Source organism: Cinclus cinclus, chromosome 9 (assembly GCF_963662255.1).
Source record: "Cinclus cinclus chromosome 9, bCinCin1.1, whole genome shotgun sequence".
NCBI classification, from domain to species: Eukaryota; Metazoa; Chordata; class Aves; order Passeriformes; family Cinclidae; genus Cinclus; species Cinclus cinclus.
In genome coordinates, this window is record NC_085054.1 from 8,901,855 (window position 1) to 8,929,064 (window position 27,210).

A 27,210-nucleotide genomic window follows, 5' to 3' on the forward strand; every position below is an offset into this window, starting at 1 on the left:
TTATACATTTATTTGATTTCTAAAATTTGTAACCTCAGGATTTCTTTAAAACTGTCATTAATGTTTGATCTTAAAGTGCAGTCTTGTATAACACGCAAAATTCTGTGAAGATTTAATGATACAGAGATGAGCTTCTGATCTCACAGAAGAAAATAGAGGAGACAACAGTAAAACTGTATTTTGCTTAGGAAGATGAATGTTGAGTAAATTAAGTTAGCAATTACTTGAAATCATTAAACTGTGTGAAATACTGCAAAAGTTAAATTTGTGTTGTTAAATAACTCATTATTTTGCGTGGATATTGAAAGGTAAGTATCAGTTTTCATTTCAAATATCAGTTGTGCTGTGAAACTGGTAAAAATAAGTGGTGTGTTTTGAATTTGTTCCAGTTTTTAAGGGGGTAGTTGTGTATTTGAGGGGTGGGATGGGGTTTTTTGCTGCTGTTACCTAAACAGAATTTAATCTGCTTATCTCAGAGGTTCTCGAGAACTTTTGGATGACTCTGGCAACAATCTATCTGCATCAGATTCAGATTCTCCTGTTCCTACTTGCATGCCTTTCTCTTGGTTTGGAGACAGCCACAAAGAGCCTCAGATTTCAAGTAGCAGTCTGCAGGTTACTCAGAGTGGGCAGGATGGTTGTGAGCACAGTCAAGAGAAGAACAGAAGCAAGGTAAAGATGACTAATTTGTGCTTCGAATATTTAAGTGTTGCATCTTGATGAAGTAAAAATATCAGTGTTTAGTATGAAAGCCTAATGACAGTCCTTGACCACATCACCTCATATAAACATTGCTGGAGAAGTTTGAGATAGTACAGCTCTTACAAGCAGGAGTTGTGTGAGTGTTCATGTTCCCTCCTCTTCAGCTGAAGCATCAGTAGAGGCTATTCAGGCTGAAGTAGTATCTAAGGAAGAATTGCAGGGCATGCTTTTTCACTGGTTGGTGATGGAAAAAGTGATTGCTAAGTTTCAGGAAAGCATAGTTTTAAAGGTCAAATCTGTTTTTCAGACTAGTTTGTGGAGGAACTGTACATAAATAGAGGTCAGCTGTCCAAACAGTTGGCCAGCCAGTTCTTACTGTACTGGAATGTAGGGCTGGAGTACCAGAGAGGTGGAGGAAGATAGCATCCTAGTTTTCATTAACAAATATAGTATGAAAAGCCAAGAAACACATCTATAGAACACTTTCTTCCAGCCTTCTGAGTAACTAATAATCTAATAATTTAGAGCCTTTTAACCAAATCTTGAGACTGAGGCTACACAGTTCAGTCTATAACCATAGTTACTATTTTTACAGTTTAAACTACTTGAAAGAAACAGCTTCAGAAATTAAAATGTGTAATGTGTGTTCTGTCTGAATATTTGGTAAAACCTTTTTCAATTTAAGACTGTTCCCAGCAATTTTACTAACTTCATTGTTGTTTCCTTGGGATTTTGTCAAATTGAAAATTACAGTCGTTGAGTAAGGTCATAAGCTGGGTTTATTTTTGAGTTTTGCACTTCAGTTTGGATGGCTAAAATACCTTTTCATATTCATGTTTCATGCTTTGCTTCTCTGTTGTTAGAAAGAAATGAGTTGCATATCTGGAAGAGAACCTTGCCAGGTTGTAGTCCATGAAGTCACTGATATTTTGCAGAGATTGCAGATGACAAGTTTGCTTTCCATGTTTCCAGATGGTGATTGCACTAAAATGCTGCTGTAGTACCTTTTTAAAAAATATTTTGTTTCCCTAGTGTAAATCTACAGTCCTGTGATAGTAGTAAATTGTCTGCATACATATTTTTTTTAAATTACAGGAGGTGGTTTTAGAACCATACAATCCTTATTATAACACAGGAACTTAATAAGAGTAGGAATTTTTTAATCTCTGAAGTAGAGCAGTACTTCACAAAATACTTCCCAGTGTGTGTCAGTCTTGTGTATTTAAAGCTCGTGCATTGGTCGCTTCTGTTTAAGTATGCAGTGGCCAAAAGGTGTTTCTGTAAATAACCCAAGGATTTGGAAGCTATATGCATATACTTGGATACAATTTTTAATTAAATAGGAATGCATGGTTGGTCTCTTAATAGGTTGGTCTCTAGCAAAGCTGTTAAGAGGTATTTCCTGTATAGATAAGCAATCAGGTTTGTCTTTCCAAGTCATTGATTCAGAAGAGACCATTGGTCCCCTCTTCATTGCTCCTTTCTATCTGATTTGAATAATTATTGTAAGCATAGTAAAATTCCCACTGCTGCATTCCTACTGTAAGCACCCATAATGTGCTTAAGCAGCTCTTAAAAGTTTCCATATACCTACCATATACACCTACTTTTGGCAATCAAAAAAATACAGATCTTACCAGATTGAATGCTCTCTTCCTTTCCACATTGTTCTTGAAGTAATAGTCTTTTCTTCTTACTGGACTATATTTACCCAAGATGATTACCACTTCAACCTCCCAGCTGGTTTCTTGCCTACTGGTTGGGGTTTCTTTGTTTCCTTCTCATGCTCCAGTATGTAATTGTTGCCTGCTGCTCTTTTCCTTAGTGCCAGTTGCAAACCAGCAGTTGGAAGATTATGTAAGTCTCCAGCTATATTCCTGCTTTGTAAAATGGTAGAAAGCTGATCCCATTAAAGAACAGATTCTCATACACTCGTTAATCATAAAATCACAATTTTCCTCTCCAAAGTCAAGCTGTTTTCACTTTGCAGTGTTTGGGGTCTTTTGTAAACATGGTAACATGACAGTGGTTGCTGCTTCAAATGAATGACTAATTGTTGTAGATCTGAACTTAGGGTTGATAATTACATTTGCACAGTAACAAGGCTTCGGCTTGTTTTGCTATGAAAAAATATTAAATCTGACAAAAGAAATGTACTTGACCACTCAGAAGTGAGTCTTGTTACTAAAACAATATAAAAGCAAGGGACCAAGTCATCTTCCCAGAATTCAAGGAAAGAATACTCCTTTCTGTTGATATTAATTCAAAAATTTTAAATAAAGCAATATATAATAAATATAGCAATAGCATTTATTCCTTTTATGTTTGTAGTATCCCATATGATCATGTGACAGCATTTCTTAAACATGAGGTAAAAGTAGAAAGCCTAAAATAAGAACTTTATCTTGTAAAAAAATCTCTGTGGAACTGAGTCCTTTGCATTGTGCATAATTTTTGTAGTTGTGTTTTTAGCATTGATGATGTAAGGAATATAATTACATTCCTTATTACCTGGTTCCTGGTTTTGCAGAATTTGCTTCTGAGAGTTACTGGACTTAAAAGTTTTTTTTTGTTTGTTTGTTTGTTTGTTTGTTTGTTTGTTTGTTTGTTTTCTTAAAATTGTTCTGAGGTTAGTTTTCAACTTACAGTTTGACAAAGTAGTGAGTCAACTTCTTGATCCTTGTGAAAACAAGAAACACAGGAACTAAAATCCTGTGTGCTTGCAGGCAGTTCTTAAATTAGTCCCTTGACATAATAAATCTGTGCCATTCTCTGATACAATACATGCACATATGTAGTGTTTATACTCATTGTTTTCCCAGAATACTACTTAGCTTCTGAAAGTGTGCATGCAGTCTTTCATTTTCAATGCAAGGAAGAGCAGTGGGGTATAAACTGTATCCTAGTACCTTAAATGATAGGGAGCATACCTAAAAAAACCTCTTCTGTCCAAATTCTGTGCTATTCAAGAGTCAAAAATCTTTGCAACTGGCTCTAAATGCTTAAAAGGAAATTACTCCTATGAAGTGATTAGGAGCAGCAGGAGGAGAAAACATTACAAGTGGTGCTCAGATGCTTTATTTTTGGCTGAGGGTGAGTGAACTGAGGGGTGGCTAAAATAAAAGCTATTCAATAGATGTTCAGTTTGGGTTGAAGTTAATTTGAGAACAGGTTGATGGACAAAGTATTCTGTTGTTTCTGGTAAAAATTTTTACATCTAAAAGACTGAAGAAGACCCTAAAATTTAAAATAATTAATAACATAATCTACGTGGTAAATAGAACACCGTTTCTCAATCAAGAAAAGTACTACACAAAGGTAGCAGGAAAACTCAAGTTGTGGTTTGGGGGTTTTATGTTTGTTGCATTGAGGTTGTGGTGGCTTTTTTTCTTGAGCTTTTTTTGTGGTGTTTTTAAGGCTGAAAATGTGTATCAATAATTTAGAGTATGAGTGCACTTAAACCAAACAAAAATAGAATAATCCATAAAACTGAGTGTTCAGGTGAAATTGAAATCAGAACACAAATACAGAAGTGCTGAATGAAGATAACTGCAAAAATGTAGTTTTCTTATATAAGCATAACTAACTGAAGAAAAATATCTTAAGTTCAGCTTAATTTAGGCTCTCATGTTATTTATGCATGAAGGGATGTGGTATGGCATCCTTATAAAGTGTAATTACTTGATTAGAGACTGAGAGAACATTAGAGAAAATACTGGTAAATAATTGGTTACTGTTTGTAGACAGCAAAGACTAGTTCTGAGATACACATTTTAGGCAAAAGTGGGAAGCATGTTTTTGGCGGAATTATTTTTTACTCGCTAGAGAAAAATATTTTCAAGGTTACAATCCGAGTTAGAAGTCAAGGGAATCAACAGAACATTACCTTCTGAAACACATTCAGAGTGTTTGTGGAGGTTAATAAAAGTTCATCATGAGTAAGTGCAACGAATGCATTTTAAATTGCTTTTCCCACAGTGTGGTATACCTGCTGAAAAAGTAACTGATACACTTCCTTGTGTATTTTAACACCATTTCAGGTTATGACTGATTCTCTACACAAGTTGCTCTTACTGGGGATGTTGCTTTAAATTTGTTACTGCATTTCTGAATTCAGAAGTTTAACAAGACAAGTCAGATGCTTGATGTAGTTAGTACATTTCATATGTGTTCTGAAGGTAACTGAGTCGTGCTATTTTTTTAAACCAAAAATCAGAATTACTAGAATGTCACCTAATTACCTGCTTTTCCAAGAAGTGAGTTAATAAAACATTATTTCCACTTGTTTGCAGAGTAGAATTGTCATAGATGATACATACCATAGCAAGCCAAGTTGTGAACTTTCAGGGTTAGTGACAGAACCAAATCTGTCAGGTCGTTCACACACTTTAACCTTCTCTTCAAATGAGGTGAGTTTCAAAGTGTGTATATGTGTGTTGTTGTTGTTGTTCACACTGCAGCATGTTTAATAGAAACAGACGTGTGTGATGTGAAACTAGATGGCTGTTCCGTATTTGAGTGTTGAAGAGTTCTGTAAAGAAGCTGGTAATGAACTAAGGACCTGCACTAGTGGATGGCACATCAGTCTGTGTGTTCTGACCTTAGTTATATCATAAAAATCAGAATGAACTCACTGATCAAATTGAAGTTTTTAGTTTTAAATATAACACAGTTCTGTTCCATTAATTTAAAGCAACTTCCTGTGTGAATGAAAACGGCAACATTTTTGATTTCTCCTTCACATCTGTGAAGGTTTGTTTTGCCATAAAATTTCATCTCAGTAAAAACAAAAGAAAAAGAGGAAAAAAAGTCAGAACATGGTGGTTCTGATATATCTGTCTGATGTATTTAGGTAGAAATTAGACACCCAAAAGTATGTTCATTCCCCTGGAGAACTAATTCCTTTGGCTACAGCTGAAACCTAAAGTCCACACTTTGGTAGCATTCTGAGATACTAGCTCATTTGGTGTTTGATGGGCACCTTTATAAATTAAATCCTTTAGTTTAGAAAAACTCATTAAAAACTGAACATAGTCATGTTCCATAAAATGAATTTGAGGGCTTGCCAGACTGGTGGTTCATGACTGGGATGGGATTTTTATTAGCTGTCTTAAGTCCATCTCTGGTGAAAATCTTAAAAGATCCCAGTAATATGTAGAAAGTCAGCGCAGTCTTACAATGTTAAAAATTCACTAACAAAAATCTGAGGTGTCAAAAATCATATAACTAGTTTACAGATTGTATTAGTGGATTAAGTTTTCTCAGATTTTTTTTTTTTAAAGATAATAGCCTTACATCTAATGAAAACCAGAGGAACTCCAGTTAATAATCTATCTTTGCAAGTACTCCCTGCAGTTTTTTGAATGGCATGGTTCACAAATGGAATGTATTTCTAAAACTTTCAAGCAATATGAATTTTAGGCTTTATTAAAGATGTCTTCTTGAGTATTGCTCTTTGATCAGTATTACAAACTTTCAGTAAACTATAGGTTCTAAAACTCAAATGAAACCACTCTATTACTAATTGTCCATGTGTAAAGTGATGATTTAAGCCTCTTTTTGTTATAGATGAGCTCCAGTGTTCTGTCTAGTTCATATGTTGCTTATTGTCCTGGTTTTGCATGACCAGTGAAAGCTGTTTGTACCTTTTCAGTAATAACATTGAGTATCAAGAGTCTACTCTGAGGAAAACAAGGAACAAACTCTGAACTGTTTTCTCATTTGGAAAGCAGTATTTGTGAAGCAAAATACATAGTTCTGCTCTTGGGGTTTTGGTTTTTTTAATTTGTAGTCTAAGTCTGGGAAAAACTAAATAATCCATCTTACAGTAATTTGGGATATTTTGAATCACAGAATCAACTAGGTTGGAAAAGACTTGAGATCATTGAGTCCAGCCTATGACTGAACACTACCTTGTCAACTAGACCATGGCACTGAGTCCCACGTTCAGTCTTTCCTTAAACACCTCCAGGGACAGTGACTCCACCACCTCCCTGGGCAGTTCATTCCAGTGTTTCGGCCTTTCTCTGAAGAAATTCTTTCTCATGTTCAACCTGAATCTTACCTGGTTAGCTAAAGACTATGTTCTCTTGTCACTGTTTACCTGGGAGAAGAGGCTGACCCCCACCTGGCTACACCCTCCTTCCAGTGAGTTGTAGAGAGTGAAAAGGTCCCCCTGAGTTCTCCTTCAGGCTAAACACCTCCTGCTCTCTCAGCTGCTCCTCACAGGACTTGTGCTCCACACCCTTCACCAGCTTCATTGCCCTTCTCTGGACCTATTCCAGCACCTCAGTGTCCTTTCTGAACTGAGGGGCCCAGAACTGCACGCAGCACTTGAGGTGTGACCTCAGCAGAGCTGAGTACAGGGGGACAGTCATTGTCCTGGCCCTGTTGGTCACACTACTGCTGATCCAGGCCAGGATGCCATTGGCTTTCTTGGCTATCTGGGCACGCACTGGCTCGTGTTCAGCTGCTGTCAACCAGCACCCCCAGGTCCTTGCCCACTGCACCACTTGCCAGCCACTCTGCCCCCAGCCTGTAGCACAGCACGGGGCTGTTGTGGCCAACATGCAGGACCCAGCACTTGGTCATGTTGAACCTCATGGCTCTTGGTCTGACCCATTGATCCAGCCTGCCCAGGTCCCTCTGCAGGGCTTTCCTACCCTCCAGCAGACTGACACTCTGACTAAACTTGGTGGTGTCCACAAATTTACTGAGGGTACACTCAATCCCCTCATTCCAATCACCAGTAAAGATACAGAACAGGATCCTTAACTTAAGCTGTTAATATCCTGCCTGATGGCTGCTGTCCATATGGGTTCCTAAGTATGCAGCAGGAGTTGTGCTAGCCCGTGTAACTCTGGCTTTCAGAGGAGTGGGCTGCTGCACACTGCTTTGCAAATCCTGGAATTGCTGGGAAGCTGGAGATGGAAGCACTCTTAGAGATGTAGATAGGGGCAGCACTGAGTCTGCCTCTCTGCTGGACAGGTGCTCACAGGCAGTTTGGGGGCATGACTGCCTGGTGAGAGTTCAGTTGTTAGCAGCCAGCCATTTAGAGCAGAGGCACTTCACTCACAGATGGTTAGCAAGCTAGCTGGGTAACCCTTCTAATGTTCTTAATATGTTAAATGGTGTGATAGCAGTGGTGTTTTCTTGGGCTTTATACTTTTTATCTCCAGAGCTTTTATTTGCTTTCTGAATCACATGCATTTTTATGCAGGAGTACATGGCTTTCTAATGCTTCCACACCTTAGAAGTAGTTTTAATTCTGCTTTCTGGATTTGCAGCTGATCTCTTGTGTAGTGGCTGTTTAGGGACTCTTGACTTCCATGTACAAATACAGCTTGGCATGTTCCTTCTGCCTCTAAATGGACATTTGAGAAAAAAATTATGTCGAAATATTACTTAATTACCAATACTTACCAAGTGTACTTACTACACCTTACTCAAAAGTTGGTGTTCTTCATCTTATCCTCCTACAGTTTTCACTTTCCTATATTCTGAAAAATAGTCACAGATGCTTTCTCTTGTATAGTAGTAAAAAATTCAAATTTTACAGTATTAAATGTCTGGGAGGAGATGATGTCTGTGTGTTTTAACACAGATTCAAGTGTTGCTACAGCTTCAGGTTTCAGGGTTCTGTCTTTACCAGTATGAAGTAGAAAGAGTTTGTTAGCAACTAATGATGCTGAAACCCTTAGTTGCAATTCATAGCTAAGCTTGGAGGACTCCTCCATAGTGCAGTCTGTTAGCTGCTCCAATCTGTGCTGCTTGGACAAACTGGTTCAGAGAGCCCCCAAGATTCTGTCAGGCAACAGCAATTCTCTGAAGAAATGAAACAATCTGAATCCCTCACTTTTTTTTTACAAGAATACATCTTCAGGTACTTGTACTCTGAAATTACAGAAGGGAAGGTTTTGCATAGCTTGCACAGTTTCAGTAAATCTGGATTGAGTTCCAACTGGAACAAAACACTTCACACATTTTTTCATTTTAAGGAGCTAGCTAGATAGACACACACACCTCAAATGATAAAAGTATGTAGATATATTTAAAAATACATGTGTGACTGCATATATTTTAGTATTTCTTGTGGCTGATAGACCACACCTGAAATACAGATCTGGTTTAAAATACAGTGTTTCCCCTTTTTTATGTACTATCCAGGAACACTTGCTAGTATGAGACAAAGTTGCCAATATATATTTTGTATTGCAATTTCAGGTTGGGAAGTACTGTTATGTAGAATTATTTAAAATAAATGTGCATTTTAAAATTCCCTTGGTAATTTATCCAACTAATCTTCTCTGTAAGAAGCATCTCAAGCTTGATAGCTTGGATAGAAGACTGTGCTCCTGTTGTCTTGATACAGATGCTGTATAGAGCACTTCAAGCCAAACCTCCTCTAGAGCCCTTTGCTGTTATTTTATGCAAATTGCTATTTTTCTTTTGCACATCAGCAAGGCAGATGTGTTCACACTTGTTATAGCTACGTAAGTATTTTGATTTGGATAAGGAGATCACTGAAATAAATATTCTGATTGTTCCCACTTGCCTTACTTTGATTTATCTCAGAAATCAAATCAGATGTGCTCCAACAGTGGTCCTGCTATGCTCCATCTGCTAGTGGCCATTGAGTCTGTGATCAGACTAGAGCTATTTGGAAGTGAAAATCCTTTGAAATGCTTGTAGTGTGGATTTTAGGACTTCAGCACAAACTGTTTTAACCATACAAACTCACTCCAATTTATCTGCATTGCCTCTTAATGTAGCCACTGTCCCTTGTTTCACAGACCAGGGAAAGCAAAACCACTTCGAATTACATGTAGTCCTTCACTACACTGAAAACTTGAAAATTTTACGTTTCCCCTCCTACATGTCTTCCATATTGTGTGCTCAGATCCATTGTGTTGCATTATCAGATCATATGACTATCTTTGACTTGTAGTCAAAACAATCATTTTGTTACATCAATCAACTCCTAAACATTCCATCAAATAAGCTGAATTTTGTGAGATCCCTTTGGCTGGCAGCTGTGGTTGGTCACCTGCGACTTAACAGGGTCATCTCTCAAATCCACAACTAGGAACCTCCTTTTTTCCACGTTTTCTGTTTACAGATGTGTGTAAGGCTTACTGGAAAGGGGGACTGTATTTTCTGCTGTTTGCAAATACCTTGGATGAGTAGTGGAAGCTGCCCAGTGGAGCAGTCTGCAAGTCTAATGCAGCCTGTACTTGCTAGTGAGAGATGATTCTGGATAGTTAATGAAACTTCAGTTAACTGATGTTACTGACCTCAAGTACCACCCTGGAACTTCTTCTCTGCAGACACTGAGCTCTGTTGCTTCTTTTGTAAAGTAACAGTGCTCAAGGACAAACAGCAGTACCTTTTCCTCTCAGAAGCAAAATGAAATTGAAGCAGGGTGCCTCAAAAGTACTGTGAGCTGGCAAAGGGTATTTTCAGTGGAGGTGTACAAGCTGCTGTGTTTCTGCAATGGTCATCTATTTGGGCAGACCTTTTAAAATGTTGATGTAATTGCATTAGTTCAAAGAATGAACTGTCTTCTCTTTACAAATGTACAAAGTGTAGTAAAACTGTACTTGGAACACTCACCAGATTTACTGGCTACTAAAATTGCTTTTATTCTGGATTTCCACCACTTAATAATAGAGTTGAAGTACTTGAAAATTCTTCATGCTGTATAAGGTAGCATCTAACACTAAGGTAGAGCTACCTTAACCAACTAACTGAGGAAGTGTGTTCATTGTTTGATAGGTGCAATTTACCATTTATGTTCTCTGTTTCTGACTTAGTTTGTGTTGAATGTTGAAAGTGTCTTGTTTATAGTGAACTAGGCAAACTGATCTCAGGAACTTGAGTTTTGGAGTAGAGCATGTTTAAAAATGCACTTTGTTAACCAAACTCAACTGACAACTGGAATTCAACATACAGTCAAGTAAAGTATTGCTTATGGTGACTTTTCTCAATTGGTTAGGCATTGGATGATGAATTTACAACAACAGGAAAGCAAAATCAATGGCACAGCAGACCTATTTCTGAATGGACCACCCAACAAGTATGCCACTGGTTAATGGGAATGAACATGGAGCAGTATATTACAGAGTTCACAGCTATGAACATAGATGGACAGCAGCTGATGCAGCTCGACAGTGAGAAGTTGAAGGTATGTGGACATCCCAGGATAGATTTGTAACTGTATAGGTTTCACTGCTTATTTAGACATTTTAACCTACAAAGTCCAATTTTCTGGTTTTGTGGCTTTTTAGAGTTACTTGCTCTTGTTATTTTATTTTGAGTTGCTTCTGAAATACTTGGAGACTGTGTAGTTAAGACGGTAATTAGTAATTGATTGTAGAATTAAAGACAGGCTGTTTATAGCCAGAAAAACAACAAATATTGCTTCCTTGTTTGTACCTGAAGGAAATGAAAGGAAGCATAATTGTCCAATGAGTCTTGATACATCTGTCACCAATCTCAACATAAGGTTATATCAAAAGTTCTGGCCAATTCAAATAGAATTGCAGGATCCAGTTTTAGAAATCTGTTTCTTCAACATTTCCTCTTCACATGGGAAGGCTGAAATTCTATCTGGTGACATTTTAAATGTTTAAAGCTTTTTCTCCTGCCAAAAGTACATATTCTGAATCTTTTGAGCCTTTTCTTGCCATTTTGCACCTGGAAGCTGCAGTGTGTATGTATCCCTTACAGTGCTGGTAAATTCCTGCAGATTTTCTTTCTTGTTTGGTTAGGAGACTGCTTTATGGACAGGCAAGATGTGCAGCTAGAAGAGGTTCATTGCTCTATTCTGGTGTAAGGCAAATTATTATTGATGATCAATAGCAGAATTTGAGAGGCTTAAGCGAGGGGAAAAGCTGTTCTAACTTCAGTCTGCAGAATGTGTCTGCATTTTAAATAGATGTGCAACACTAAATGTCCCATGTTTTATAAAATTTCATGGGCACAGAGAAAATAGCAGTGGCTGGTCTTCAAGTGAGCCTCTCCAGGTGTGGAACCTTGAGCACTGATGCCTGAAGCTCGACTTGCCCCTGGTGTGGTTCGGGCTGACAGGGCCAGGGCAGTCAGGCACTTGGAATCCCGTGCTGCCACCTGCCGTTCCCAAATCCAAGTGTGCCATCCACTTCCTGAGCCCCTTCTTAATAATACAGTTTAAAATCCTTAAAACTAAACAGTAGTTACTGAGGAACAATTCCTCATGTATAAAAAGAGCTAGAACAATACCTGGAGACTACTACCTATGATGTTATTTTCTGGAAATTCTCAGGGGTTTATATGTTTGTAAAATGCAACACGGAACTGTTATTTCAGAACTGAAGAGTTGGCCTTGGTTTCCTTACCTGCCTTGTTACCCAGATGATTATTTACAATGTTGTTGAGGCCCTAGGTCTTTATTTTTCAAATAAACAGACTTATCTTGTTGAAAAGTGAGTAACACTTTCTTATATTGTTAATGCACAAGCACTGTCAGTAGTGCTGTTGAAAAAAAGTTTTGTTTTTCTCTTCCAAAGGCTTTGGGAGTTTCCAGTCAAAATGACCGATCAACAATAAAGAAGAAAATAAAGGATATTAGAAAAACACAGGAAAAACTGGAAAAGCAGAAGGAAAAGGTTCAAAAGAAGGAGAAAGAAGTTCGCAAGACTGGCAGAGTGGTGGCCACTCTTGAATCAAGCTGCTAAAATGACCATGTTATTTTAGTGCAGACTTGCCTAATCTTGAGGAAGTTCAGCAGATTTGTATATATCTGTACAATTGAGGGAGGAGGGAAAGTGCAACAGTTCAATGTGGTAGGTGGTTTTTTTACTTTTTAATTGTGGTCCCTCCCCCTTACAGCCCAATAAAATGGAATAATGTTTTCCGTATTTTTATTTCTAGTTGACTTTGCCTGTACTAAGAGACAATAATTTAACTTTCTGCCTTAAGTAACATTTCTGCTTCTAAGGTGTCATATGCCCTTTTCATTGAAATTGATGTTTGTGAAAAGTAGAATGCTGTATTAAAAATCATTCCAGTGTTAGTCAATTAGCATTTGATAGAGTTGAAGCTGAATAGAGGGACAATAGAAAAATCCTGCCAACAAATTCAGTCTGTCACAGTCTGTTTATCTGTTGCCACTAAAGATGTATAGTAAAAATTAAGTTTAAGAAAATGGTAATGTCAAATTAATTTTAAAAGTAAGCATGTGTTTCAAATTTAGGATTATTTTAATCTTTGTACTTCTGGAACTTCATTCAGAGTTCACTTTAGTAGCACATTGTTTTTGAATTATATGTGTTGCAATTTACTGAGAAAATAACATGAAATGCTAAGTAGTTTTCACAAACTACATATCCTAAGCATAATGCTGAGTTTTCTGCACACTACCCTTATGGTGTTGGGACAAGGTTTAAGCCTATAAATAAGATCCTTTTTAACCTATTTTTCCTAAATAATACATAGTTTTATAGATTTATGCTATGAGATCAATTTGCAATACATGTATTTCTCTTTTCTACAAGCTACAAGATTTTTTGCGGACCAAATTTATATATTTGCTAATTTTAAACAATACTGTTTTTCAGACTTAAAATACTGAGGGAAGAATTGTAGAAAAAATTATCACTGACGCACTGGGTTTCTGCCTTGTATTTAAATGTTCAGTTGTAGACTACAGATTATTTCTCTTTAAAGGAGGATTTGATTCTTGAAATAGCTTAGAACATGACTTGGTGTTTTGTATATTTCCATACTCTTTTTTTTAGAGATACTACAAGAGGACTTCCTTAATTTAGATTATTCCAGAAACAGACTAGATTAAATATCAGTTCCACCCTAGAATGGACTAGAACAAAACTTATATAGTTCATTTATGTGGACCAAGTTCTCCTTTAAATCTATGGACTGTTTTTCATTTTAATTAAATGAATGAACTTCACTGTTGGTGTTTCACATTTTTTATTTTTTTGCATAAGTGTCTTAAGAATGTCAGCAAAAGGACAATGTGGAAAATGCTTGTGCATGCTAGGCATTTCCAAAATAATGTTTGAAAATCTTAGTAATAATTACTTTTTAAAAGATACTATATTTCAGTTTTATGCATTCTTTGGTCAAGATTTAACTTACTTACTTCGTTCACAGTAGCTTTGAGTTGTATACTAAACTTACAGACCTTGAACCCAAAGAGGAATGCTGCCCTACTGATTAAAGAGAAAGGAATTAGAAGTATGGAATCATCAAATGCTCAAGATCTCCCACATAAAACCACCCTTTAATTAATTCAGTCACGAACGTTGATTGTTCTCACAGCTAAAACACAGACTATTGCTAGGATGCCATATTACCCCTTTCTCTTTAAGCCTACTGTTGCACCCTGGGAAGAGTTTTCTCATGAAGGAGACCAGTGGAAGTAATGGTGTCAGAGGTTTGCCTGTGTGCAGAGCTGTTACAGGTAAGGAGGGGCCACAGCAGGGATGATAAACTGCCCTGGTACCTGAGCAGAGAATACTGATTATCACAGCCCACAGTGTTTAACATCCGGTGGATGTTGAATGAGAAAGCTGGCTGCACAGAACAAGCTCAGTACACCAAGCTACACAACCACCCAACAAAGTTTCATTTTTTTACAACAGTTTTAATGAATAAATGCAACAATTCTTTCAAAAAATTAACACAAACCAAGATTCATTTGAGTGCAAGACTGAGCTAATTTGCATACAGAATTATTAACCTCAGCATTTTGCTAATATACTGCCTTTCTGTAGTGATTCCCTTCAACTTGACCAGTGTGTTCACAATGCCTTCAGTATAGTAATGAAAATACTAAACACAAAAGTTGTCTTCTGCACTTCTATTTAAACCAAAAGTTATCAAAGATGAAATTTTTAACTAGGATTAAATATTGTAAATCAAAACACTATGCATTTGTGTTTTCACCACAGTCATTTGGGGTGGCAGGTGAACAGATAAATACAAATATAATTATAGAGCAAGTTGCTCTAGTAATCAGAATTCAATTGGTAGTTAGCTGAGGACATGAGACTTCATTACAGTAATATCTAAAATACTTAATAGACTTTGTAGAAAAAACTGTTAGCTTTTCTTCAGAAATACCACTTGTAGTTGTCCGATGTTAGTAAAATCAGCTGAGTTAATTAAAAGATTTAAAGGCTAGAATGCTCAGCTTCAGACCTGAGTTTTTAAAAACACTTGCTGTAACTTTCAGCTTTAGTTTAGCAAAAGCAATAGCTGTAAGTGTCCCTTCCAACATTTGTACAGGCCCCATTTTACACAATTTGGCATTTCTCATGTCCTCTTGCAGGCCAAAGAAGAGAACAGCTCTCAGTTCTTGGAGCCATGCAGATTGAAAGGTGTGCCAGTTATCACCTTGCATCCTTGTAAGGAAGAAAAATAGGGGCCTCAAGGTGCCCACAAGCTTGAGTCAAACAGGTAACCCTACTGCTCTGGTGGGAATTAAGATAAAATAATCCTTCCTCCCTCAGACTGTCAGTTTAACTGTGTATACAGACCAGTCTGTAATTCACCTCTGTTAAAAGTTACCTACATTAGCTTAACCAGGGTTTAAAACCATTTCATTGTTCTGGAGAACTTGGCTAGGGAGAGGTAGCAGGTGATAAATCCTGAATCTGGTTCAGCTACAACTAGAGTAGCATGACTTCAATTTCTAACATCCCAATCATCTCCTTCATTTGTGGTATCTCACCTTCTGCTCTGCACAGAGATATTCAACTAGCAAAAGCTAGCCTTATTGTTTCTGAGAGGGATTATGTATGTCTGCTGCAGAACAAAACCCACAGAATTACATGCAGTTTAATTAACTGAGGAGTAGTTAATGGCTTTAACTGCATCACTCCAAAAATGTTCAGAATGACTGGGATCAAGGTGCAGTACAGATTGCATGTGATTTGTACAAAACTTGTACAGTAGGCATTAAGTTGAATTCTTTATTAAAAGGACTATGTATCTGAAATATAAGATTCATTCCCCTCTCTATCTTCCCCTGTATGTTCTGTCTTTGATTAATGTATTCTGGTTATCGTGTTTGTTATGGTGTGACTTCCAGTTACTACAAAAATGAGGCCAGAATCTTACCACAAATGCAAAGGTATTTTCAAAAACTGTTAATTCCACTTATTCTTACTTACTCCTGAGAAGGTAGTTTATACTGTCAAAGTAATAGAGATGCCCTATTACAGACGAATTTTAATAATCTGTTTATTAAAATACTTTCCATTTACAGCTGTACCTGACATACCCAAGTCTGAGATCTCACAAAGGCTAGAATGTTGATACTGCATTTTGGTATGACCTACAGAAATAGAGGCAAATGCAAGACAACACTTCTCTACTGTACACAAGCCAGTGCTATTTTTAAATTCACAATGGTAAGGGCAAGATAAGTTTTTCACATCTATTATATATTCACATTACAACCAAAGAAATACAACCAATGCCACATACCTGAGGTACATTATACCAGTAGTAGCAGTTAAAAACACTTCTTAAAATTTTTTATCCTTACAGAGGTATGATTTCTACAGCTGAAAAAAAAACCCTTGATGTAGGCAGTGTATGTAGGCAACATATCTAACTTTGCAAAATTAAGTTTCAGCATGCTTAAGATAAAAGAAAGTGCAATACAGTTGCAAAGGCATAGCAATGAGCTTGATATTTCTTACATGAGTTTTTCATTAATCAGTAGAATTGTATAATGGAAGAATGTTCCAGTGAGCTTTTTCAATAGTTTGTCTAATAAAATTATTTTGTAATTATACACATTAATACCAGATGTGATAGCTGTTGCATTGATCCCTATAAAAATGAAAATGCTGCTCCTTTGACTTAGCTCTGAGAACAGTCATAAACAGAAAGAGGAAAAAAATGAAGTATGATCCTTCTTTATAAATGCAGGTTTGGGGGTTTTGGTGGCTGTTGCTTTTTTAATTTCAGAAAAGCCTAATTACACTTTTAAAATAAACTTTTTTTTACACCACTCAAAATCACTTTCATATATCAAAAGTGGCTCAACATCTTGGTATAAATCAGGTCTTGTAAATTCCCTTTACAGACAAACCTCCTCCTTAGGAGCTGCTGAGGAAAAAGCTACATACTGCGAAAAGTGGTCATGTCCTTTGGCTCACTGCTTGGCACACACCAATCATCGGCTTCATGGTTTCCTTTATAATGTTTCCAGGCTGCTTTGTTGTATACAGGGAGTCTTTCAACTGATTCTGTTGACAAGGCCTGTAAGGAGAAAAGGCTGCAGCTGATGATTCTTTTTACATTAAGTTATCATAACAGAACAAGGAGTTGCATTAGCAGTTCAGATCAGAGTTGCTTATAAATGTAAAATGGTAGAGTGTGACGTCGTACCTTGATGTAAATAACTGCATCTGTACCATAGCCTTCTAAGGAATACAGTTTCAGGTCTCCTTGGAAGTACTGTGCATACAGACGTGATATGGGTAAGCCATAACCAAATCCAGCCTGATCAGGGAAAAAAGTAAACTTTGTTAATTGCATAAATCAGCAGCATTTTCTGTTTTAACAGGTAAAATAGACAAACTAAGCATGATGTTTGGCAGTAACAGGAGTTCAGGTGTTAAATATTCTGCCGTATATCATATGCCCCAAAACCAGAAGAATGTATGAATGATGGTGATTATGAGAAAACAGTTTGATTTGTTTGTCCTGCAGGGCTGGTAGATAACACTTCCTGTATTATGGTAGCTTTCTGGAGAGATGCCATTGGAGAAAACTGTGCTGTGTCTACACCACACCTCATGGAGATACTAAGCTTAAGTACTCTGTGTTCTTCATCAGTATATATAAAAAATGTTCAAGGCACAATGTCTATGCATTTGCAGCTTACACTGAAATTCAACCAAGCCCTGACTGCAGTAGGAGGACGGAGCCCTAAAGTGTTAAGCGTGACTTTTTGTTTAAAACTAGATTTTAGAGGTAATCTCTCAATGAGCATACACAACACTCCTCTGTAAACATCTCATGTTTAATGAGTTGCAGAGTCATCTACATGCAGAACTACATATATTTTTAAATGATGCAATGTGGGAGAACAAATACAGGAAAGCTGTTCAGAGATTCTAATTTCTGAGAGCTTAGGCTTTATTTCTTGTGCACTTAGCACATTCACATGAGACAGACTGGATTCTTCACATGCCCTGTCACATCTATGTACCTTCATCCTTGCTGGGGGTTCATACAATTGATTACACAATGCAAATGAACTATGGCCTTGATCTAAAGTCATTGCTATAATTATTCTTGCTTTCATTCACTGGCTACAAAAAATAATTCTGAATACTGCTCTCAATGCAGTATGAGCAGCATAGCTAAGGATTCTGCTTGAGGTGGCTGATCTTTAGATATAGTAGAGAAGAAGAGAATCTTGAATGAATTTAAGTAATTTTTAGTATTTTGTGCTATTTTCCAGTTATTTTTTGAAAAATACTTTTAACCAAGCTTGAATTAAGTAAAATTCAAATATATTTCAATGTAATATCTATACAGTCAGTATTTCATATTTCAGTCAGCTTTGGTTAAATGAGTTTTGTGACAATTAGACCTATCCATGATGCCAGGGTATAAAAGACTTGCATACCAAAGGTGTAGCTCGTGATGTCTCAACACGAGGACGTGGTGCTGTTGAATACATATAGTTGAACAGTCTGTCAATTTTCCTCATAGGAACACCACCACCACGGTCACTCATCTGGAACAAGAAGGAGCATTTAGCTTTACATCCCTGAATACATTTTTATAAAAGACAGCTTCTGTCAAACAGAAAGCCAGAGAAAGATATGGTAAAGTATTATTTGAAGCTGTCCCTACTAAGTTACAGATTTTCTTTAATTCTCATCTTCAACAATGATCAAAGAGAGATTAATCCTTCTCTTTCATCCCTTATCCAAACCATTAAATAAAATATTGCCATAAGAAGTATTTATAATCTCTTGGAGGAAAGGAAATCCTTCTTGAGTTGTGCATTGCTTTTATCTTGTTCTAACACACTTTTGTCTGAAGTCACTATCTCTGTCTTTTAGCAAATGCTAGGTTCTCTGTATTTTATCTCTATTCCTCAAGAATACTGCCATTTAAATACAATTTACTAAAACCTATTACTTGAAGGAATAAGTCAAAGGAGTTGTTTTTCTACAGTTTAGTTAGACCTATGAAAACCCAGTGCTTGCAGATGCTCTTTGAAATCAAACATGCACGTTGTACAGAAAAAGAAGAAACTGCAAACTACTTCAGAAGGTTTGTTTTGTGTGGAATGTACAATATATATTTCCCTTTCTTTAGTTGGTTCACACCTGTATAGCTCTGTCACTGTCACTTAGAAAATGTTGATGTTACAATGTATAAAGATGCTACTTCATTTTTCGTTTTGGTTGCTTCTAAGCTAGGGAAGACACAAGCAAGTAGGGGATGCTATTGCAGAGCCCTCAGTGTGACTGCAGCCTCTTCATGAGGCAGTATGTGAAATTCCTTAAGGGTTTTTTTACTTACATATGTTATCACATTGATGGAACCACATCACCAGCTCAAGTTAATAATATGCTTCTCATAACAGGAGAAAAAAAAGCCCTAATCAAAATAGTGATTGATTAAAATAGTGAAAGAAAAGAAAAAGTACCTTCACAGTTAAATCCTCATTTCCCAATGTGATGTGCACATGAATTGCAGGATAAATGCAGTGATCAGCATTATGTTCCATGGTGGCTCTCATTGCATTCTGTAATTTTCAAGTACAACTTAAATCCTGTTCACTTTGTACATTATCTTAAAATACCAATTTAACATTTATCATGTATTTAAGAATCAGAACAAATGCATATTTGTTTAGAATGGGTTTTTTATATTCCTGGTTTAGTCAGTATCAATATATATTTTGTTTATTGGAATACAGAGACTTCACATATTTAATTTTTTAAGGAAACTTGAATAGTTTAACGTACAGCATTTGTGTTCTAAAATTCTTTATAATGCACATAGTACAAGCAGTATTGACACAAAGTCCAAGAAAAGTCTAGGACTAAACTGCTTGAGGAAAGCTTACACATTTTACCAGATTTGAAGATAAACAATTTATAGGATATCTTAGTCTCACTTGTTTTACTAACTGTCTTCATACATTTTAAGATTTAAGCTGTCTATTCAAAAGGCATTCAATGGCTAGGTAAAGGAGATGCATCTTCCAAAGCTGTTCATTCTCTATGCAATTACTGTTTCTCTAATATTACAGGGCAGCTGTGTTGCTGCAGTCAAATGGCAAGAAGTTTGCACTTGCAAAAACACGCTGTGATCTAGAATTCGTTTGCAAAGTCAGAGCAATACAATCTCAGTAAAAAAAAATCTATGAAACAATTGTAATTGATGGTAAGTGCACAGACCTTGAAAAGTTCAAAAACCATGTGATAGAGATGTGATGGTACATACACCACTTGCATGGGCTGTCCTGGTGATTTAACTGGAGAGAAGAGAGTCTAAATAACTAAACAGCAAATCTCAATAGCAAATGAGATGTCTTTTATTCATTCCCACAGTAATTCAAAATGTAAATTTGCATTGTTAAATTTAAAGGAAAATCTAATTTTAACAGAAATATTTTGAAAAATTGTTGTAAATCAAAAGTCATAATCAAGATTTTCAAATGTTGCTTGCTGCTTTAGAAATTAATCTTAAAGCCCACTATGGGATCACTGACTAAGGCATATCATAGTTGCTTTCAAATAACCTCCTCATAGATATCATAAAGATGGAACGTCTTGTGTAAATCTTTAACGTGTCGCAAGAAATGCAGAGAGGGTGAGATGCAGTAATGTCAGGTGAAGACACACAAATCTGCGCGAGGGAAGGAGCCTGCTAAAATTTATTATATCAACAGCTGTAGAATCAAAAACTTCTACTCACGGCAGTTTTCTGATTAAAGGGAGGAGCGGGGAAAGCGTTCTGCCAGATTTTAAAAAAGCCCAATTTATGACAGTAGATAAGAGAGAACCCATGAACTGTGTGAAAAGCAGAACATTTTACCACCAGCTCCTTTAGAAGAAGCCATCATGATGTTAAAGAGCATGCCATGTCCACATTCACTTACTGTTCAACTCTTCAAGGATAAGTTCTGGAGAGCTCATGTAGTATAAATCACAAAGCCTCTTGGCGTTTTCATAGCCATCTATAATAAAAAGCACAAGAAGTTACATTTCCCCCCCCCTTTTTTTTCCCCTCTTTTAGAGTCTGCCAAAAAAAACAAAATTTGAAAGTACTGTGTACTGTCAGGGAGATTGGTATTTTTTTCAGAAAAATTGTATTTCATGTCAAATAGAACTTCTGCTCCAGGTAGGAAATAGCAAAACAATATATGAATATCAGTTTTCAGGATTCTTGTTCTTATAAGCTGAATTTACCTCTAATAACTTCAACAACATTGCAGTTAGGATCGATGCTTCCAATGTGTTTTGGATGAGCTGGATTAATTTTCCCACCAAAAAGTAAAGCTGCAAAAAAAAGAAAACATCATTTAATATCCAGCATACTTTATAATTGTAGTTTGTGTCTTCAGTTTAGCTAAATAAAAAATGTATAGGCAATCTATAACTTCAGTCCTCACCATACTGAAAAGCCTACTGTTAATAAATATTCTAGGAATTGTATTAAGAGTAAGTTATAAATGGCAAGAGAAATAGTACACACCTCAGTGGCACCTTATTACGTATTAAGCACTTAAACATAAAAGGAGAACACAGTTGACATGGTGCAGATACCATTTCCCCTCCTTTCAACACTGGCACTTACAGTGTTGATTAAGGAGCATTCTGATTGAAATGCGACTCATGTAGAAGCGGTCTAAAAAATACTGCACGTTCTGAGAGGTCACTGGATCAATGCCAAAGCTTTCCTTGTATTCTATTACTCCTTGAGCCATGGTAGGAATTACATCATTGTGGCGATTCCGGATTTTTATCACAGTATCTGTAAAACTAAAATGAATACATGGTTAGTATTTCACTTTCAAGGGAATTTAATACTCTGGCAGAATGCCTGTCTACAAAAAATGAAGACTTACATACAAAAATATCACATCTGCCTACTGCAGTAAGAAGGCAGGTCAGTCTTCACAGCATATTTCAGGTGACTAGCATTGAAACAATCAGTAATCCACTATTTTGACTCTTTATAAAATTATTATTTATTTATTTATTATCTTGATTCTGCCAAGAGAAGGAGAACACTGCCAACTGCACGCAGAACAACTCATGCCTGTCAAGTGGCACTTACGGTCAGCCAGCACTGACCAGAGCATTCTATGGAATGGCACTGTGCTAAAGTGCTTAATTTCCTGTTTAAAGGTACCCTCCTTTTAGGGACAGGGGATGACATTGCTGCAATTCTTCTGTAAAGATTGGAGATAGGAATTTTTTTTTTCAGCTATTGTTTTTTTGCCAGTTCTTCCATATAATATTAACAAGATATAACATATGTGACAGCAAAGCCTTACCTATGAATAGCCCCTGAATCTTCTGAGCTTTTGTCCTTAAAATCAAGAATCTCCTGAAGACTTTGGACATACCTTTCAATGAAAGAAACAGGATAAAGATTAATTCTAATATGCCTCCCCAGATCTCTCTGGTTAGTAATCAGTGGTCTTCCAATGTTGCATGTTTCCAAATCGTTCTACTCGTGTCCCTGTGAATTTTGTTAGATTCCTTTGAATCTCTTTATGATTTTTTCTTCCAAACTTTCCGGAGCAATGAATCACACAATTTAATTAGAATAGATAAAATATCTTTGTATTTTAAACCCAGTAGGTGATCACTTATTTGCAGCCCCTGTGCATTCCTGTTAATATAAAAATCTTTCAATTTGTTCATGATTTAAGTATTTCTGCCGTCCCTTTCCTTAGATATGTATTTTCCAAGCTGAAGAATTCTATTTGATTTCTCCTCACGTAGAAATTGTTCCAACCCTCTGATTATCCCTCTTGGTCTTTTCTGTTCAGGATGGAGCTGCATGCAATTCATGGGAATAATGGGCTAACACAGTGGTACAATTATATTCCTCCCCATTTGTTATTTAGTTCCTAACACTGTTTTCCTTCTTGCCATCAACTGACATATCCAGAAAAATATTCCCAGTAGCATCAAAATTTATTTTTCCATTGTAAGGAAGCAAGCACACAGGGAGAGGAGGTTCTTTCCTGTGTTCGACTTTGCATTTGCCCAAATGGAATTAATTTCCCATTTGATCAGTGTCATTAGTATCATGCGAATGTAAGCATTTGTGTTTCATTAAGACCCTTCATCTTCACTGATAGCTCTTTTCATATTCAGTCATCTAGTCAGTCCCACTTACTAGCAGATATCTTAACTTTAAAAGCCTTTACAGAAATCCTTAAAAACTGCCTTTAGCAGTTGCCAAGCAATCTCTTGGTTTTGCTTTCATCTTTAAAAAGTTTATGCCTATTCAAAGACATTCAGATATTGTCTTTTTAACTTTAATAACTTCACATTCTCTCTGCTGTTTTATGTTTTGGCTTTGGGAACTTCCTATTGCTTTTTCTTCATGTTTCCTATACTTTCACTCCCATCTGCAATAACCTGTCTTGTAAATGGTTTCTGCTATGTTTTGCAAACATTCTGTGCCTTAGTCCGCTTCTGTTCTCTTCAACAAACTTCTTCACTTTTAGGTAAGTTCCCTATTAAACACTGTTCTAGTGGATTTTTGTTTAAAAAAAAAAAAAGATTCCTCATACATGAGTGTGTGCAGCCCTTAATGATTTTTTAATTCCCTTGTGGATTCTCTAATTGCTCTGAAATGTTTTTTTCCCACATAGGTAAATTTAGTTTCTGATCACACTGGTATATTTAACATCTCAGTATAAATAAGTGATGTTCATGTAACAAGCCTATGAATGTTCTTACAGTAGAAGAGAGTGAGTTCCTCCAACCTGTGTGTATGCAGCAGGGCACCCTTCAAGGAACAGAACGTCACTGTTCTTACCAGCTCTGCACCAGCTGAACTGAAGGTGTTCTTAGGAGGTTGTCTGGAAGCAAGCTTATTTCCTTCATTATGTTTGCCAATCTCACAGGCAACTCTTGTCGCAGAAACATAAATGAAGTCTTTTCACAAGCATTTTCAGATCCTAAGATCAATATGACATCAGAAATTAAGTCAATACTTACAGTAGAGAACTACACAAACTTTACTTTCTTGCATAAGAGGCCTATACCTTGATTTCAAAGCTGATTCAGCCAGGCTGGTAAACTGATGTTTCTTTCATGGCAGCAGCCCACTTGTATTTGAAAATTTATCACATACTGAAACCTTCCTGTTGCACTAATGAGAATCTTCTATATAAAAACAGAAACTAATGCAACATTTACAGACCCATACAGTTTAACTTTAAATATAGCTTCCATCCATGTATATTGTTCATTTTATTTGCAGCAACCATTGACTCTAACCAGCACTGATCAAACAGTATGTCATTCTGAGAATGTCAGAGAAGCAAATGAAACCAGCACAGGAAACTATTTATAAGAAGGATGCCTAATGAAGTATCCTAATCCCATATACCCTGCTTTCCTTCAGTGAACTTAGTGAATTATCATAACTCAAACACTTTCAGAAAATAATTCAGTAATATCAATCTCATTTTCAACTAAATCTGTTGTAGCTTAAATTTAGTCTTACAGGAACAGAAGTCACATGAATTGAGAAAGAAATGAAAGTAGGACAGCTACTCTGCTTAGCCATTAGGATACTAATACATTTAAATTTTTACATTTTTAAAAGCTAGAAGTGAAAATACTGCCTCTTGATAACTGACCTGTCCTTTTGTAAGAACAAGTGTCATCTCTGGGGGTGGCAATTAAATATGGTTATTAAAATCAAGACCTGCTTTTACTCCCACAAAGCTTGTTTTCCTAGGTGAGAGACGAGGGTGCAGCATGGGGAACAGACGAAGAAATACTGTACTTCATTCTCAGCCAGATTTCTTTGTAGACTTTAAGACTGTCACATAAACAGTATCTGAACTTCCTAACCTGCCCATCTGCTGCAGTGAAGTGCATACTTCAGGTCTGGTGTTTAACAACAGGTATCTCCTAAAAATTAACTCCTGTGTTACTGCTCAGTTCACTCCTTCCATTTGGCACAGGGAAGCTGGGGAAGAAGATTAAAGGAAGGGATGAGGAAAGAAAAAAGGAAGCCTTAAACACAAAAAATCTTCACCAAATTGAAATAGAGCAGTTTACTTTAAAGCATGCAGACTCACACACACAATAAACTACACTGATGAAAGAATGTCAGTTAATAAAAAGGTGAATAATTTACAATAAATTCCTCCACAATGGCACTTACCAGCATTATGCACTGTCTACATAAGACCTCTGCCTAGAAACCTTTCATTCTCCCTAGTCAGATTGCATTTCAGGCACAACTGTTACTGGTTTTTCCCTTTCCTTGAGTAAAATTCTAAGAACAATTCAGATTGGAGGTATTAAGGTATAAATATAATCTTTAAATGCCTCATATACTCAAAAATTACATTTCACAAAATAGTTTTTGTATCAGAAAGCCTTATCTTTGCAATCTTGGATCAAATATGGAAGGCAGTATAGGGCAGGCAAATTGAATAGACAAATTATTCTCTTCCCTGTGCAGCTACAGTCTGTATCTAGGCAAAGAATGGGTAAAACTCCTACAGAAAGTACTGTGGTCTTATAACCCAAGACCAGACCTAAATTTGCTTCTAGAATATTTCATTTGTTTACGTTAACTTTACCAGATTTTGTTATTTCCTCCTTGACTGCTCTCACTCTTGCAAAAGGAGCAAAAAAAAATCCTTAATGAAAACACCATGAGATTATAAAGGCTACAGAATGTCTTGTAGACAAATACTGTCTCTGCCTTGCATTCTTCTTTATTTCTGTTACTAGTTTTTACTCTCTGTGATTAAGTCCTTAAGCAAAAGAAGAAAAAAAATATTGTAGAAGTTTTCAAGATTACTTTTACTTTATATTTAGGTACTAAGAGGGAAAAAATAGCCTTATCTTTTGACACAAGGAAATAGTGTGCCTTGAAAACAAACACTGATGTTATTGTAAGCATTTTGTCAGCAGTGGTAAAATAATACAGGTAAAAGCAAACTCTGAGTTGCAAGATTTGCTTAAAAATACAATAGCAACAGAACATATGGTGGAGCTCCTGTAAGAATCAGGAGTTTTAAATGCCAAATATATTTCATTGCCACAAGTGAAACGTTGACTATATGGATGAAGTGAGCTCAGATAATTGTGAGAAAGTCTTAAATTTTTCTCCTTATAAAAAGTTTGGGGATCTAGGATTATTTCTCACTTAGATTTTACTTGCGAAACTATAAAAAACCATAAAACTATTAACTAGTTAAATATATAACATGTATGCACACCAAAGTGCCTTGGGTACAGAAACAGAACATATTATAGAATGACTCCAACCTCGGGCTTTGAAAAGGTCTCTCAGTCTGACTGACACAACCTTTCTCTATGTGGTCTTGGCTTTGAAGCAGAATAGAACAATTCCTGTGACCCCTCTTGTTTCCAAGCTTCCAGTCAAACCTGCAACCATTAGGAGTGGTTTTGGCACGAGTATATATCCTGTTACTGATTTACTTATTTTCAAGACTAGATTCTAAATCCTCCAGGACCACTCTTGGTGCCTGCGTCCTGTCCCTTCTCTCACACACCTTCTAAACCAGCAACGTTTGGGTAGGATGTTTCTGTAGGGCCCAGGCAAGTGACTGAGAAGTGATGACTGCTTCAGCCCCTCGGTGCCAGCTGAGGCCAAACGCTTCATGTGTTTGGGAGATGCCTTTAAAAGGCAGCATGCTGCTTAGCAAAAGGCTTAACCAGTCTCACCTGTCTGACTCACTGTTCTAACGCTACCAGCTGTCACAGCTGTTCCCATCCTCTCCCCCAGCACTGCGGGTTCTGCAGGAAAACACCCAACTACGCCGACGGTACCAAAAAGTGGAGTTTTCGGCTAAATTTCAACCTTGTCATAGTTGCGGTCTCCGGGAATGCGCCACCTGGGCAGAGGCAGAGCCCTTTTCTACCACAAAGCACAGAACTAAGAGCTAAGCAACAGCCGGGCAGCGCTGACGGGGTGAGGGGTCGTGGCCGTCCCGCTCCTCACAGGCGCCTGTGGGAGGGGAGACGACGGTCGAGGGCGGCTCGCCAGGGACTCACCGAAGTCCAGAAACTGCTTCATGGAGAGCGGCGAAGGGGAGAAGCGTGAGTAGAAGTCCACCTGCTGCGGGATATTGCCCGGGGAGGCGCCGCCCGGGGTAGCGCAGCGCAGAAGGGCGCGCAGCAGCCTCATGGTGCAGCTCCGTCCCCTCAGCTCAGGCCGGCCCGGCCGCCATTTCCCGCCGCGCGGCTCCCCCGGCCCCTGCCCAGGCCGCGGCCGCCTCCG

General features: G+C 37.2%; 2 protein-coding genes across 4 annotated transcripts in view; one reads left to right on the forward strand and one right to left on the reverse strand.

The window, feature by feature from the left end:
* LOC134047249 (neurabin-1-like) overlaps window positions 1–12,416 on the forward strand; it is a 39,012-nt gene extending 26,596 nt beyond the window's left edge. Inside the window, exons 15-18 of the mRNA XM_062498276.1 lie at window positions 477–672; window positions 4,995–5,111; window positions 10,697–10,885; window positions 12,249–12,416. Coding sequence (XP_062354260.1) covers window positions 477–672; window positions 4,995–5,111; window positions 10,697–10,885; window positions 12,249–12,416 — 670 coding nt within the window. The remainder of the gene's footprint in view (window positions 1–476; window positions 673–4,994; window positions 5,112–10,696; window positions 10,886–12,248) is intronic.
* Window positions 12,417–15,954: 3,538 nt separating this feature from the next.
* PDK1 (pyruvate dehydrogenase kinase 1) lies at window positions 15,955–27,194 on the reverse strand. 3 transcript variants are annotated; one of them, XM_062498708.1, is made up of 11 exons: window positions 26,985–27,194; window positions 23,755–23,896; window positions 22,253–22,324; window positions 21,550–21,734; window positions 21,162–21,251; window positions 20,852–20,929; window positions 20,148–20,224; window positions 19,391–19,489; window positions 18,356–18,466; window positions 17,107–17,220; window positions 15,955–16,977 (listed from the first exon to the last, which is right to left on the reverse strand). In XM_062498708.1, exons 1-11 carry the CDS (start codon window positions 27,115–27,117, stop codon window positions 16,837–16,839), a joined length of 1,242 nt encoding a protein of 413 aa, XP_062354692.1. In that variant the 5' UTR covers window positions 27,118–27,194; the 3' UTR covers window positions 15,955–16,836. The 3 variants fall into 3 exon arrangements, with proteins under 3 accessions (XP_062354692.1, XP_062354694.1, XP_062354693.1); XM_062498710.1 differs by lacking the exon at window positions 26,985–27,194 and adding an exon at window positions 24,584–24,604; XM_062498709.1 differs by lacking the exon at window positions 26,985–27,194 and adding an exon at window positions 23,984–24,006.
* Window positions 27,195–27,210: the final 16 nt, after the last annotated feature.

What these genes read in the sequence shown, in the direction of transcription:
- PDK1 (XM_062498708.1), bottom strand. Translation starts at nt 27,117, where the DNA reads ATGAGGCTGCTGCGCGCCCTTCTGCGCTGCGCTACCCCGGGCGGCGCC. An exon ending in GATTCAGGGGCTATTCATAG is followed by an intron (nt 21,735 to 22,252) that starts GTAAGGCTTTGC and finishes TATTCATTTTAG; the next exon opens with TTTTACAGATACTGTGATAA. An exon ending in TGGTTTTTGAACTTTTCAAG is followed by an intron (nt 19,490 to 20,147) that starts GTCTGTGCACTT and finishes TGAAAATTACAG; the next exon opens with AATGCAATGAGAGCCACCAT.